This window comes from Gobio gobio (assembly GCF_949357685.1).
Source record: "Gobio gobio genome assembly, chromosome: 5".
Taxonomy (NCBI): domain Eukaryota; kingdom Metazoa; phylum Chordata; class Actinopteri; order Cypriniformes; family Gobionidae; genus Gobio; species Gobio gobio.
Window position 1 is genome coordinate 27,480,093 of NC_137101.1, and position 16,963 is coordinate 27,497,055.

General features: G+C 37.2%; 1 protein-coding gene across 1 annotated transcript in view; it reads left to right on the forward strand.

Moving 5' to 3' along the window:
- Nucleotides 1-16,963, forward strand: part of LOC307126812 (copine-8) — a 153,514-nt gene that overhangs the window by 119,331 nt on the left and 17,220 nt on the right. Inside the window, exons 14-16 of the mRNA XM_079817530.1 lie at nt 13,002-13,048; nt 14,644-14,825; nt 15,550-15,677. Of these exons, the coding sequence (XP_079673656.1) occupies nt 13,002-13,048; nt 14,644-14,825; nt 15,550-15,677 (357 nt within the window). The remainder of the gene's footprint in view (nt 1-13,001; nt 13,049-14,643; nt 14,826-15,549; nt 15,678-16,963) is intronic.

Here is a 16,963-nt window from a genome sequence, read left to right on the forward strand (position 1 = left end):
TGTTTTGCTCATTTGCAAACACTCTTCTTTTACAATCTGCTTCTGAGGTGGAAACCCCAACAGACAACACATGCTCGTGGAAAGCAAAGTGACTTGGTGCATTTCAATTCTCACATAACCAGTGGTGACAACACAGCTGTATTCGGCAGTTCTACCAAACCACCCAGAACGTAGGCTGCGTCCTCAACAGCAGGTCTTGACAGGTTCTTGAAGTCCGTTTTGAGTGCTTCTTGGTAATTACACTGGCAATATAGATGACAGACTTCATGCAAAAAAGCCGGACACTATGACTGATCAAGTCCATTCATGGTAGATGATAAATGAGGTCGGGTTGCTATTCTTAGCACAGGTGTTTGCTATGTGTGTGCGATTAAATGCGAGGGGTAGGCAGGGTGCATCCATGCATGGCAGATCACACGCCCACGTTGCACGACGCTTTTCATTATGGTGGCAAGAGGGAGGCTGCGGTCACCTCTGCTCTGACTCGACACCGCCAGACGTCCGTTTTAATGGCTACTCCTTCCTTTTAGGCTGAGATGTTGTGGTGAAAGGTCAGTGCGCTTGAGATGAATTTGTCTGCAGTCTGCATGTGTCTCTCACACTTGCTGTACTGGAATGTCCAGCTCATCATTCATCCATTTCATCCAATTAGAAAGCAGAAATCATAGATTGAAGAACTCGATCGCTAAAAGATAATGATGGTTGAGCGGAATCATTTATCCAACTATGCAAATTGTGTTATTAATTATAATTGTTATGATGTTCCAAAGCCATAAACTGGTACACAATGCACTTTTTTTATTCTTCACGCAAGCTTTATTTGAGATGAAGATAATCAGTGAATAATGACAACAGTGTCAATGACAAAGAAAAAGGACAAACCTTGTAAAAGGAGGGGGTTCTTTAGATTAGAAGTGTACTTTGTATTCATGCTCATTTAATGAGGTTTTGAAAAACTTCTGACAACTTTCTTTTTTTTTTGTTAATGTTGGTCACCATATGACAAACATTTTTCAGATATTAAAGGGTTATTTCCAAACCAAAAAAATAATTTCTGTCATTAATTTCTCACCCACATGTCGTTCCAAACCTGTAAGACCTTCCTTCATCTCCGTAACAAATTAAGATATTTTTGATGAAATCCAAGAGCTCATTGGCTTCTCCATAGACAGCAATTTAATGAACACTTTCAAGGCCCAGAAAGGTAGTAAAAACATAGTTAAAATAGTCCATGTGACTCCAGTGATTCAACCTTAATTTAATGAAGCGAGAATACTTTTTGTGCTCAAAAACAAACAAAAATAACTACTTTATTCAACAATTTCTTCATGTCCGTGTCAGTCTCCTAAGCTGTTGACGTAGTAACAGTGCAGCTCTTCTGAGTTACGTCAGAGCTACGCCAGCATGCCAGCTTAGCATTGGCCAATGCTGTTCGCGTGAGCACCACAACGCATGCGTGTGATGCTGACGCAGGAGCTGACCAACGTAAACTGCATAGGAGACTGACACTGATGAGAAGAAATTGATGAATAAAGTCATTATTTTTGTTTGTTTTTTGCACACAAAAAGTATTCTTGACTATTTTAACAGGTTTTTTTAAGGTTTTAAGGTTTTTACTACCTTTCTGGGCCTTGAAATTGTTAATGTACATTGCTGGTCAGGGAGGTCTGAGAGCTCTCGGAATTCATCAAAATTTCTTAATTTGTGTTCTGAAGATGAATGAAGGTCTTGTGTTTGGGTTTGGACATGAGGGTGAGTAATTAATGACAGATTTTTCAATTTTGGGTGAACTAACCCGTTAAGCAAGTAAACAGAAATACAGGCACGTGCAAATGCACATACAGTAGGTGCATTTATATATTTTATCTTATTTTTCAGAAGACAACTCCCAAAGCGATGTTAATGGCTGCTGTTTTTCGGTGCATGTCATTGTGTGAACAGCTAGAGTGGAAAGTTGTGTAGGGCTGTAAATGGATTTTGTCGAGAACTCTCGCATTACGTAATGGCAGCCACGTTTTCTGTTTCCCTATTTATGCACATTTTTTTCCTCTGCCGTGATAAAAGCTTCTTTGCACCTGTTGGCTGTTGCAGTCTGAAACACTGTTAGTGTAATTCTGCATGACAGTGTTTATGCTGTAGCCCACAGCAAAATACTCTAACTAAATGAGCACACTTACTGGTTTGGAGCAAAAGTTGGTATATCTACCTTACTTGCTCAATGCCAAGTTGAGATAGTTAGAGAAGTTTTCAATAGGTACAAAAGTTATATTATATTTTCAAATATTTTTCCGCCTCTCTAATCTAGTTGTGAGAAACACGTTTGAAATCGTTGTAAAGACACTCGTATACAATGTGCACACCTGTGACCGTACTGTATATCAACTGAATTCTATATAATAATGCCTATAATAAAGTTGCTTGGCAACTGCAAACTGTCTGAAAAAAGAGAAATGCGCTATAATTATTTGGCATTCTGTCTTGCCTAACAACCTGCTTATGTGATATTGTTTACATTTTCTCAACTCTGCAGAGGATAAAGCAGTTTGGAGATTAAATGGATGGAATTTTAGTTTTTTTTGTAACCCTGAACCACAAAACAGTCATAAGGTTTTTTTTTTATTTTCTTTTTTTTATGTATAAATAAGATTTATACATCATCTGAAAGCTGAATAAATAGGCTTGTTAGAAAAAGGACAATATTTGGCCGAGATACAACTATTTGAAATGAGTCCTTTGAAATGCATATTACTGATAATAATACATTTTTTATATATTTACGGTAGGAAATTTACAAAATATCTTCATGGAACACGATCTTCACTTAAAGGGATAGTTCACCCAAAACTCACCCTCATTTACTCACCCTCAAGTTGTTCCAGACCTGTATGAGTTTCTTTGTTCTGCTGAACACAAAAGATGATATTTTGAAGAATGTTTGTAACAAAGCAGATAGAGCAACCATTGACTTCCATAGTATTTTTTTCCCTACTATGGTAGTCAATGGTTGCTCTATCTGCTTTGTTACAAACATTCTTCAAAATATCATCTTTTGTGTTGCAGAACAAAGAAACTCATACACATCTGGAACAAGGGTTACTTGAGGGTGAGTAAATGATGACAGAATTTTCATTTTTGCGTGAACTATCCCTTTAATATCCTAATGATTTTTAGCATAAAAGAAAGATTGATCATTTTGACCCTTACAATGTTTTGTTGGCTATTGCCACAAACAGTTGTTCACATAAAAAATATAATATATTAAAGCATCTTTGGTGTTTCCATGGTTTCTACAAAATAAAACGAGAGTAAGGCAGGTATGACATCACTGATAGGCGACGCACGGACCCGTGCGACTTATGACTGGTTTTGTGGTCCAGGGTCATATTACATTTAAAATGAAATTACTGTAAATTTAAAATTATATTTTGAAATAAAATGTAAATTCAATTACTCAAGATGGCTTAAATTAAATATTTATTTAATTTACTTACGTAGATTTTTAATATCCACAGTTTTTTGACCTGCTATTAGGCTTACTGAATGCTTTCCTGTGATAAACAGCTAGTGTTTCTCCCTTATCTTCTTGCTCTTTTCTCCTCTTATCTCTCTCATCGCCATCTCTCTGTCATCTGTCTTTTTGTGGCGTCCCTGAGCAGTGATTGACACTAGTGTGGAGTGCACCTCATTAGCTGCAGGAGATGAAGAGCACAGCGCTCTAGAGAGACAGCCACTGTGATGAAGAACAATCCAATCAGTTAATTGGTATTAGGGAGCCCTCAAGGAGAAGAACTCTGCAAGCATCTGCAGTCGTAAATTACAGCTTTGTGTTTGGAGTTATCTCAAAGGACAGCTGTTGTCAGCCATGTTTTTGTGTGTTTGGTTGACGATTTTGCTTCCCGGACTGAGCCACGCTAACAGCTGTCTTTTTACATCATAGGGAAAAGCTCCCCAGATTCATTAATTATTTTATGCTGTTGCATGTTAACGTGGCTCTTATTTGCTTTAATCTAATCTTTTGGGAGTTCAAATGGCAGAATGGATTCAGAATGTCATCAGTATTCTGTCTGTTAGCTTAACAACTAATTAGCTCTCACGTGCTACAAAATACTAACCTAACCAGAATATATGATGTGAATGAGCACGTTTACATGCACACCAGTTCGCTGATGTTTTCTAGGTTTACATGCAAACCAATAACCCGGCAAAACGTTTACGTAACTTTATTAATAAATCAGGTTATTTCCCGCTAGTGACGTCATAACGTAATAATTTGCGTATCTGAGTATTTCATTTGTTATGTTGGTTGTGATGTTAAATAAAGCATTAAAGACTTACAGATGCAGCATTTTGCCTGTACCACTTGTTCTGCTGCACCACCAGATGAGAGCACTTTTATAATTTGTGGGGGTCAAGAAAAAGACAGAGTTTGCGATATATTTCCTCCTCCCTTACTGCAAAACTCTTGCTCTGCTTGGATGCGCTTAAATCCACAGTAAGGACGCGCTCCCGCCACATATCACACATGCGCACTGTGACAATCGGTTTATGCGTAAGCCGCTTATGACCTTAAGGGGCGGTCACACTGCACTTTTCGTTCCATTGACTTCCATTCAAATGCATGCAAATGTATCAGACCAGAAACGCAAGCTCATGCAAAAAGTTTCGCATTTCGCTGCTTTCCATTCAGTTTGGTGAACTCTGACCTGCAAATTCACATCATGTGAAACATGTGACCAGTAGAAGATTGATTCGTCGCAGCTCATGACCTCTGAGCTGAATTAAAAGAACAACATTTTTGCATGTAAAGTCATGTAGATTGTATTTATTTTTGAGTGTATTACTATTTGTTATATGTTGAATTCATGTTCATAAAAACGTCATATCACAACCATTGCAGTGGCTGAAGAAATTTTGCAGGCTCAAAGTCTAGTGTGACCTCGGCTTTACTCCGATAAGGGAAAACAGGTTAACACGTTTACATGATCACATGCATTGTCGGCTTAAGCATAATTCAGGTTAGGAACGTGCATGTAAACGCACTCACTATAGAGCAAAGAGAATGTCAACCTACTTCACTTACATATTTGTGAGCGAATCAGGATATTCAGTGAGAAAAACAAATGTAGTTGGACTTGATTTTATCCATTTGGAATTAATTGGATCATGAAAAGTGGGCGTTCCTTATGAGAATGGAGCCAAATATGAACTTGCTAAAACTTGCTATTGGTTACCACTATACAAAAGAACAAGGGCCTAGGTGTCATGAGCGGAATAGGAGTTATTTTAGAAGTGGACTAAGGTATTATAATTTGGCAAACAAATATTTTTAGAACAATGTCCAAAGATAATTTGTTTCCAATAAGACCAGAATTGTGTATCAAAGAAATAGTTCACCCAAAAATGAAAATTACCCCATGATTTACTCACCCTCAAGCCATCCTAGGTGTATATTCTTCTTTTAGACGAATACAATCGGAGTTATATATAAAAAAAAATGTCCTGGCTCTTCCAAGCTTTATAATGGCAGTGAATGGCCATTATAACATTTTGGGCTGCCATTCACTGCTTGGATTAGCCAGGACATTTTTTAATATTACTCTGATTGTATTCGTCTTAAAGAAGAATGTCATATATACCTAGGATGGCTTGAGGATGAGAAAATTATGTGATCATTTTAATTTTTGGGTAAACTTTCCCTTTTAAGAACGCAAATTTTCAAATTTTCAATTTTGGTTTCATGCTGACTTTAAGTTGGTTGAATCTGTGAGAATTATCTCGTTCAATTATAACATCATAAATAGTTTTTTACATTTTTGGCTAATTCTTGTGCAACAGTTGGTTTAGGTCAGGGTTAAGATGTAACACCCGTGTGCTCATTAACATATGACCACCCACATTTAAATATCAACATCTAGACAGAATTCAGCAGCTTGTGTCACACTGATGAATAACTGCTGCTACACAGAAATTAGCCTAACAGACCAGAGATTGTTTACATATAGAAGTCTTAAAGGTATAGTAGTAAATTGTCTAATTCTAAGGTATGAAAGAAAATTAATTCTTCAAATATGTGACTTGTAAGATATTGTAGTTAGGTAATGCAGTATTGACTAAATTCCATTAGTAGGGCAGAATTCCCCTGAAGTCCTTCGTCTCCAGATGGACAGTGCCCCCTCACCTCTAGTCAACAACATCTGTCGTCTCCCGTGCTTATGTCACAAGACATTTCTCCAGCCACCGGCTCATGCATACAGAGCACCTCATCAGCTTTCATGAGACCTTGGAAAAAAGAACAAAAACTCAACTTTTATTAATCATTCTATTAGACCAATGGAAAGCTGTCCCAACGTCATGGCTTTTGTCTACTTTAATCCATCTTTGTCAGGGCTCAACAATAAGAATGTTTTTTGCAGGCATGGTCAGGCTAGTAATTCATATCTCTGACATGTTTTCTGGCTCTACTACAAAAAAGTTTCATGTGACATTTTCTACACTGCAGAAAAAAGCTTTGCAACATAATTTATTAGGTTTTAATTTACAATTGTTTCTACAAAATGATGCCTTTCCTAGAAGATGATGCCATTAAGACATCACAACAACAAGACAATATTTTTTTAAACAAGATATAAAGTACAATTGTTATTGAGGACAAAACGAAAACTATAAACTGATGACCAATTACAATAATCAAAATTAAGAAACACCTGGAATATGTCTTAATACATTTATGAGGTTCATGAACAGTTTTTCAAGTTCAAGCACCCCATTGACAGGGCAACATCAAGTCATCATTCTTTAAATGATGAGTTTAATATTTTATCCAATTTATTAAGATAGGTTGAGGATATGATGGGGACATGAAAATGCACTGCACTGTAGGAATGATACAGCTGTTAAATACTGTACGGTTCATGGATACAGTTTAATAATGCAGTATATGAAGTGGCTGATATCCATAAGACTTAATTTCCTTTTCTTCACACCCATACCGTTCGTCTTTACCCACAGCCCTAGAGGCAGGTGTCTTTGGGATTTAGTCAAATAATGAAACCTGATATTCTTGCGGATATTCTCTGAACATCTGAGTCCCATCTGCGGCAGAGGCAGCCCTCATCTTCCAACTCTCATTTTCTCAGACACTGAGTTTCACACCTGCATTCACAGTAACCGCCCCCATTACAAACACAATACAAGATGGCAGGTACCACAATTGTATTCTGCTGCCACAAAGCTCTTAGTATTAACTAAGAGCTTTGTGGCAGCAGCATACTATACTGTAAGTCATCCCCTATTGGATGGAATATGTGGTATTATAGGAGTGCATGGCTATGATCTTTTCCCCTTTCACCTCCTGATGGATGCTTTTCTCTCTTTGGACTTTTGATTTATCTATGAATTGGTGGTCAGGTACCACTGACACAGATTGGTTTTCAGCTCGCTTTGGAAAGCAAATTGGGACACAAAATCCCAGGGGGTTACAGCAGAATGAAATATGAGGTTTTATATGAATAAGCCTGCAGTGTAATATAGTTGTTGTGTTCTGTGTATGGCTACCTCATTGGTATGTCCAGTGCACCTTGATCAACTCTAGCTATTTGGGAGAAAACAGAAGTATTTGCATAACTGTTCTACCAATTATTTTTTGGTAGGTTTTGATGTTTGATTTTGGAGCACTCTGTTGAGAAACTTTTGGGGCCAGATGTACCAAACTGGGCAAATAAGCGTGAGAGCGCAATTCCAAAAAAGTGCTGATGGGAGTGGAAAGTTATGCAGGTGATCTACTGACGACGCGCAAATTAAAGAACACAGACGCAACCGGATCATTTACATAATGACCACAAAAATCTAAAATTGTGCAGTGTATCCTGGGCTTAAGACATACTTTTTTGGGACGATAAATAATGCCACAAATACCAGTAAATTGCGCCAACCGTATTAAATCAGGTTCATTTAAATACTCTCCTCCCATAAATTTTGCATCTGGAAGGGAAACTCCTACAAATGCATTTGCAATAAGGTGACCCATTTTTTACTGCGTGTCTTATGACATTAAATATTACTCTTTTTTTTTCGCCAAAAGAGAGTTTGCGTTGGCGCAAGCTGTTAGCAAATCTGGCCCTTGGTCTGTGTTTATAGTCTAGACTGACAGGACTATGTCAGGAATCCAAAGAGAATGTGTTACAACAATTAAGACTGCTTATTCTGTAACTGTTTAAATAGTAATAAATACAAATCAATCAACCATGAAAAGCCTGTCACTCATTTGATTTGCCCCCTTCATCAAGTACCTAAACCAGGGGTGTTCAATCCTGCTCTGTGAGATCTACAGATGATTTTCCTTCAGAACCCTGCTCTGACACACCTGTCTGTAATTTCTAATGAACCCCAAAACCTTGATTATCTGTTTCATGTGTGTTTGATTAGAGCTCTAAACTCTGCAGGAAGCTAGATCTCCAAAAGCAGGAATGAGCTGGTGTCCCACAGGGCTCAGTGTCAGGCCCCCTTTTTTGTTTCTACATCAAATCACTCTTCTCTTCACTCTTCTCACTGCTTTGCTGATCACATACAGGTGTACATTTTATTGCGCTTTTTTGTACATCTGATTTCTCAGAGAACCTTTCATCCTCTTTGAGATATAGACAGAGACGGACAGCAGTGAAGTATTTTTTACTCTGCTTAAGTACATTTTTCAAGTGTCTGTACTGTAGAGTTTTTCTTTGGAAAACTTTACTTTACAACATTCCAAAGTATGATGTTGTACCTTTTACTGCACTATGTTTCATATTGAATTTCATTTAATACTTAATTACATTAGAAATCTAGTATTTTCACTCAAGTAAAAGTAATTCAAAATAAGTAAGTACCACATTTTTAATGTACTTAAGTATTAAAGTTAAAAATGAAACTTTTATTTATGAAATGTAGTGAAGTAAAAGTTTTCCAAAGAAAAACATTAAAAAGATAAAGTACAGATGCTTAAAAAATGTACTTGAGTAAAGTAAAAATACTTCACTACTGTCCACCTCTGCATGTAGACCTTGAGGACTACTCATCACCTCATGCTCAGTCTTGACAATACTGGTATCTTCTTCCAGCCACAACTCATGTTATTGTTGTTCAACCGTAGAAGCCACCCTAGAAGACCATTTGTGGACAACATTGCAGCAAATGTTCAAATCATTCAAAATAACATAAGCAAAATCAGACAATTTCCTGGACCCAAACTGTGCTCAGGTCACAACTAGATTACTAAATTTCACAGCTAGACTATTGCCAGATGTCCCCTCCAGTGCATCAAGAATGTAGCTGTTCAGTTTGTATAAAACCCCTGGAAATACTGTCATGTTCACCTCTGCTCAAGTGCCCTCACTAGCTGTCAGTTTCTGCCAGAATCAATCAAGATTATTGCCTGCAATGGTACCAGTGGCCTGTATGATCTTTTGTCAAGCTGTACACATTAGTCCAGTGTTTCCTACAGAATTCTGCTGGTGACCGCCCTTTATTATACATGATATTGGTCAACTAACCTCAACTGACTTGGTTAACTAGCCCCGAACATTCCACACAGGAATAGAATGTTTTCTTGGCTAGTGCAAGAAATGTGTATTTCCAGTATATAAAGGGCATTAGACGCTGCATGATATCAAGAGGTCTTTATTGGTTCAAGAATCTTTCACTTTTCAAGGTACATATCTATAGAGATTAAATTGTTAGAGATTGCTAGTTGTTTGATGGCGGTATCATGTGAAATTTACTTTTTCACTCCCATTACTTTTACAATTTTACTCTCAAGATCAATTGTACCACATCGCCAACATTTCTCTCCCCTTTTTCTGTAATGGCTTTTTACTTACCCAAGGTTTTTCTCTCCATGGAGTTTTGGTTCCTTCCCACTGTTGCCTTTGGCTTTTGGCTTGCTTAGTTGGGGACACTAAATATTCAGCAATATTACTAATCTGTCTGCTCTGACACCATTGTATGAGAATTTAACTGAACTGGACGATAACATTACTGTTTTCTCCAGAGAAATCCAATTTTGTTGTATTATTTTCCTGTTATCACTGTGAAGCTGCTTAGAAACAATCTGTATTGTAAAAAGCGTTATATAAACAAAGGGGACTTGACTTGACGACTGCACGTTCTTGTAAGTTTATAAGTAGGTAATGGTCAGAATTAATTTTTCCATTCAACTGGTTCTTTGTGTTTGTCCTGTGTTCTTTATCTGGAGTGGGAGTTTTGATTTACTGAATATTGAGCTCTGCTGTCCCAAGAAGTTAAATATCCATACAGTCAGAGGTTCCTGTGTGATTCTTGGAGAATCTCTACATAAGAAACAAAGATTTCTTTTAATTTTTGTAAATTTTACCAGCAGCCATATCACCCTGTAGCCCAAGACTGGTTTCCCACTGCAGCTAAGCTAAGCAGGGCTGAGCCTGGTTAGTACCTGGATGGCAGATCAACTGGGAAAACTAGGTTGCTGCTGGGAGAGGTGTTAGTGAGGCCAGCAGGGGTTGCTCACCCTGTGGTCTGTGTGGGTCCTAACGCCCCAGTATAGTGATGGGGACACTATACTGTAACAAGCACTGTCCTTCGGATGAGACGTTAAACCGAGGTCCTGACTCTCTGTGGTCATTAAAAATCCCAGGATGTACTTCGATAAAGAGTAGGGGTGTAAACCCGGCATCCTGGCAAATTTGTCCATTGGCCCCTGTCCACCATGGCCTCCTATAAAAGATTGGCTTCATCACTCTATCTCTTCTCCACTGGTGAGCATTCTGGCGCAATATGGCTGCCGTCGCATCATCCAGGTGGATGCTGCACATTGGTGGTGGTTGAGGAGAGTCCCCTCTAATATATGTAAAGCTCTTTGAGTGCCTAGAAAAGCGCCATATAAATGTAACAAATTATTATCATTATTAAGATGAACCTATGAATTTCATCTGCAGATGGTAGTGATGTTTTCACTCATATGTCTCTAATATAGATACTCTCCTCTCGGCATTCACAAGTTGAGTAGTAATATCCATTTTGATCTGTACTAGTTTGGGGCCTTTTGAAATGAACATTCTTTTTTTTTATTAATTGGCAGAATGAATGAATGTATTAATTAATTAATTTATCCAACCAGTCAAAATCCCATGAAAAACAGGAATAATTTATGATTATTAAAATTTTATGCAACAATTAATATGTCTGTATGACACACTGGGTGTGTTTTGTGTCACAAACATGTTTTCTGAGAGCTGTAAGCATTATCCTAACAGATGGTATGACTGGCTCAGTTTCAACTGAATGTGAGTAATGGTGGGATATCTTTACTCAGCTGCCTCATGCTCATCTCATCTGTGAAATCACTGGGGTATACTGTAGGCTAACTGTCCAATTCCTTTCTTAGGCAGCTACCTTTTAAAGAGGCATCCTAACTAGTTACGTGCCCTCATGAGTGACTGATTTGAAACACGATACATACTGTAGGCCGCAATGCTTAATGGAATAGCTCATCCAAAATGATAATTGACGGTGCCTATTATTGTTTTGGACCCCATTGACTTTCATTGTACGGACAACAGTATAAGCTAAAATGTGCCTAAAATACCTTTAAATGCTGTCTAGTTCTTCTCAAGAGACATTTGAGTGGGTGTTTCTTCAGCTACAGGCATTTCGTTCTGTAATTCATACATCCAATATATGTATACTTTTCTTTGTTATGTGAATGTCATGTCATATCTGTCCCAGAAAATGTTACTATATCTACTACTGGCAAACTAGTACGTCATGTTTACTTGGGTACTTTTTGTTTACTTGACCATTTTTGTTGCGATTTATGAAAATAATGGTTAGTTTTAGGCATGCTGGGATGCTTAATTTTCAGGGGGATTGGACGATGCACACACTTGCAGACACATTTTAAGAGTGTATTTCTAGCTTGGTGATGTGTGTGTGTGTGTGTGTGTGTGTGTGTGTGTGTGTGTGTGTGTGTGTGTGTGTGTGTGTGTGTGTGTGTGTGTGTGTGTGTGTGTGTGTGTGTGTGTGTGTGTGTGTGTGTGTGTGTGTGTGTGTGTGTGTGTGTGTGTGTGTGTGTGTTTGTGTGTCTGCAGCTGTAACCTCTGTAATAAGAGTAGTCTAATGAGAGGAGACAGATCTGTACTTACGCCATTAGTTTGCTTGTCTCAGTGTCCCAGCAAACACACACCCATCCCAGCTCAATGTATATCCTGCATATCCATTCTCCCGGTGCAACGTTAAAAGAACAAATAAGAGAAAACATAGGCTGCATACATGCATATAACAACCACTCATTTCTGTTGCCTTATTTGCCATGCGTCTCAGACTCAGCGTAGACCTCATAAAATTCACTGTTTTACAGTCTATGGAACTCTTGCAGTCTACTGCTTACATTACTGCTACCTTATAAAGTAGCATCCTAACTGAAATTGAATCTCAAAAGGTAGTGATTTGGAACACTTTACTTTCTAAAGGATCAGTGATGCAAACCAAATTGGACTCCGCATGTTAGACTCAATGTTATATTAAATTGAAAAGTTAGCATGTTGCTAAGCTAACAACATAATACTCTAAAGCGTGTGGAAATGTGCTATACAAATAAACTCATGTTCACATACCTCTCCATATGTGTGCGATTTGTACATAGTTTGCATGCTTGACATTAATTGCTTTATATCGCTTTGAATATTGTTGCAGACAATAAAAAAGTGACTTACATTCTGGAAAATGTGGTTCACAATGCACAAATGTCTTGTACATCACAGCATGACATTTTACATGAATTTTATGGTTCACATTAACATATTTTAAACACAATCTTTTACACTTGCATTTAAGAGTCCCCCTCAATGACAGCTCAATTAATTCATTTCCATATAAGCTCCTGAAGAGGCTGTATTTATAACCATATCCACTTCTTAATGAATTTACTTAATGTCCACAAGATTGAAGCATGACTAAAATAACCATTACCTTTCTCTGTCTCTGTTGTGCAGGACTCAGATTAATTTCACAGTGGCGATTGATTTCACAGCTTCTAATGGTGAGTGCCGTCTCCATCAGAAGACTGCTTGAAATTATTGAAATGTATGCAGATGAGGCATGAAAAAGAGCCAGTAATAGCTGTCCTCTATCATAATGAGTGAGGTTTAATACGATAAGAGCTCTGATCTGTGTGATCATACAAAGAGGCCTGCCTTTTAAATTCATTTGCGGATTCAAAGGGAATACCACAAAACCATCTGAATTACAGGGCAATACTTGGCAAATCTATTTTTATACATCACTAGCTTTTCTTTTTTGCCTCTGGATTCATAATATCAGCACTTCAGAGTATGCAAAAACTACATTTTTTTATATTTTCTACTCCTCCTTAACAAAAGTTTGGAAACATTACTATTTTAATAAGCCTGCAGAAAAAAATAATATTATGAAATATTATTACAGTTTAAAATAATGGTTTTCTATTTGAATATACTTTAAAATATAATTTATTTCTGTGATCCAAAGCTGAATTTTCAGCATCAATACTTCAGTCTTCAGTGTCACGTGATCTTTCAGAAATCATTCTAATATGCTGATTTATTATCAATGTTGGAAACAGTTGTGCTGCTTAATATTTTTTGGACCTGTGATTTTTCAGGATTCATTGATGAATAAAAAGTTTAAAATAACATAATTTATTCAAAATAGAAATCTTGTCTAACAATATAAATCTCTTCTATCACTTTTTATCAATTTAACGCATCCTTGCTGAATACAAGCATTAATTTATTTTATAATTAATTTAATTTATACAATTAAAAAAAAACTTTGAAAGGAAGTTAGAAAATATTTATATTTTAAATAAATGCTTTTCTTTCTTTCTTTTTTACTTTTTGTTCATCAAAGAATCCTCAAAAAAGTATCACAGATTATACAAAAGTATTAAGCAGCACAACTGTTTCCAACATTGATAATAAATCGGCATTAGAATGATTGGATTAGAATGATTTGAATTAGAATGAATCATTAGAGCATTAGAATTCATTAGAATGATTTCTGAAGGATCATGTGACACTGAAGACTGGAGTAATGGCTGAGGAAAATTCAGCTTTGAGCACAGTAATAAATTATATTTTAAAGTATATTAAAACAGAAAACCATTATTTTAAATTGTACTAATATTTCACAATATTACAGTTTTTATCAAATAAATGCAGGCTTGATAAGCATTAGACAACATTAAAAATAGTAATGTTCTGTAATAGTAATGGTACTTATTGGTACATGCAGACCAACCATTTAATAGTCAAACCATTTAATGTACCTTATTATTACCTTATGATTAGTTGTAAATAACTGTAAACATTGCTAAAATACATCATATTTGTACCTATACATAGTAATGCTTTTATAGAGTATCATGCATTATTTGGGTTATAATATATACTCTTCAATGTAGCTATGAATATGTATGTATTTTAAACTGTCGGGTTAATCATGGTTATTATATATTAAAAAAGATAAAATTACAATTAAATTGAAAACTAGAATATGAATTGTTTTATAGCTTTATATGATGTGTTTTGCCAAGCTTTACCTGTCAAATGGTTAAGTTGCACTAAAAGTACACATTTTCTTTCACACGGTTCCCAGGCAACCCAGCCCAGCCCACTTCCCTTCATTACATGAGTCCCTATCAGCTCAACGCCTACGCCATGGCACTCAAAGCTGTGGGGGAGATCATACAGGACTATGACAGCGACAAGATGTTCCCTGCACTGGGCTTCGGAGCCAAACTGCCTCCTGATGGGAGAATATCCCATGAGTTTGCCCTGGTAAGCAACTCCTAAAACACCTGTCCTGCAGCGCTAGCTTAACACACTGTAGATATGCAGAATATCCAGTTTGTGAGGATTTTTTGACATCTATGCTTCTGAATGTTCTCTCCCTATGTGTCTCCCGACAGAACATTTTCAAAAAGCATTCAATTTCAGAACAGGGTTTCAGACATATACACTTGACAGATCCCTTGTAAATACAAGCCTCTACTTGTATAAAAAAAAATCTCAAACATCTCAGTGTCTCTTTACTCCATCCAAGAAACAAAGCTCTCATGGAATGACAAGAGTAGGATGATACACAATATCAGTAGTTTTAGAGAGAGTGAACTGAATGCTATTGTGCAGTCAACAAAGACATGGAACAATTGATAAATGATGAAACTGGCGAAAACATTTCTGTAGACTTACATTGAAAGATGAAACTGAGGCATGTCTAGAGACCAGAATATTATAGAGAATAGGGGGTACTTTTGAGGTAACCACTTAGCGACCACCCATGACATCCCACCAATCAAATTGCAATGCTCTAAAAACCACTCAGAACACCTCATAGCAACCACGTAACACCCTGGCAACCTTACAAGTGGCACTCACATTTTCTTCAAAGAAATGTAAACATCTATTTATGTCTCTAAAATGTGGACTTTCCATTGTGAGTTATCACATCTACTGCAGATGTCTACCCTTTTTTACAATATTTTTTTCTATGTTCCTCCAGAATGGAAACCCTCAGAATCCATATTGCAATGGCATTGATGGAGTCATGGAAGCATATTACCAGAGTCTAAAGTCCGTTCAGCTCTACGGTCCCACCAACTTCTCGCCTGTCATCAACCATGTAGCCAGGTACATTCAGAACATTTCAAAAACATATTTTGTGTTTTTATCTTCAGCAAGTCATGTTGTACATAGATTCTTGGATTACTATGGTGGTAACAAACCTCCCAAAAAAAACAAATTGACGATTCTTATTTTTTATTGGATCGTTGTAGTGCTTATTAAACTTTTTTTTCCACAAATATGTGCCAATCAATCATGTTAGAAAAACAAGTTTTTAATACACCGTTGTCATGTAAATGTACCCTTAGGTTGCAACAGCCACTTTCTATGATCCAATTGATTCACAATGGACAAAGTCAAGTCCTGCCTTACATATGTTCTCATTCAAGAAGCCAATTTACTCATCTGTCACAATAAGGACGAAAAGTTTTGCACCGAATTTAAGGGGGCGGGTTACCTTTAAATCATAAACATGCTGACAGTCCTGAAAGAGAAGGCTGAAGAAAACACTTTACACTAAATTTCAGCTTTAGTGCCCCTTGTGGTAATGATAAAATTGGCTCATACTTTAAAATTGCTATCTGATACATTTTGTGACCGCAACGATACTCAAAATGCATTCACATAGTTGCACAGCATAGCAGGCCTTTTCCCATAATCCAATAGTTTCGATTATTAAACTACAGTTAAAGTAATCTTAATGTAAGTGTTTATCTTTTCTTATTACTTTGCTCTCTACAATAGTTGAGTCTGATTGGTCAGTCGCTGAATGGTGGAGTTTTTTTGTATATTGACCATTTGTCCATAAGATACTGATTCTAGTTTCATGTCTCTAATATTACTTCGCCATCTATCTTTTCATATCAGAGGAAGTTGATTAGAGCCATCTTGCGACTCGTTGTTGTGCTCCTCAAACCATTCCTGAACCATTTTTGCTTTGTGGCAGGGCACATTATCCTGCTAAAAGAGGCCTTAGCCAATAGGGAATACCGTTTCTATGAAAGGGTGTACATTGTCTGCAACAATGCTTAGGTAGGTGGTACGTGTCAAAGTAACATCAACATGGATGGCAGGACCCAAGGTTTCCCAGCAGAATGTTCCCAAAAGTATCACACTGCATCTGCCATGTGCCATGTGTTCCCCAGGTTGGCATCGCACACGCAGCCGGCCATAAAGACCTGATGCTCACGTTTGGCGCTTTTCGGCAGTGGACAAGGGGTCAGCATGGGCACCCTAACTGATCTGCAGCTATGTAACCCCATACGCAACAAACTGCTATGCGCTGTGTATTCTTACACCTTTCTGTCAGAACCAGCATTAACTTCTTGGGCAATTTGAGATACAGTATTGCC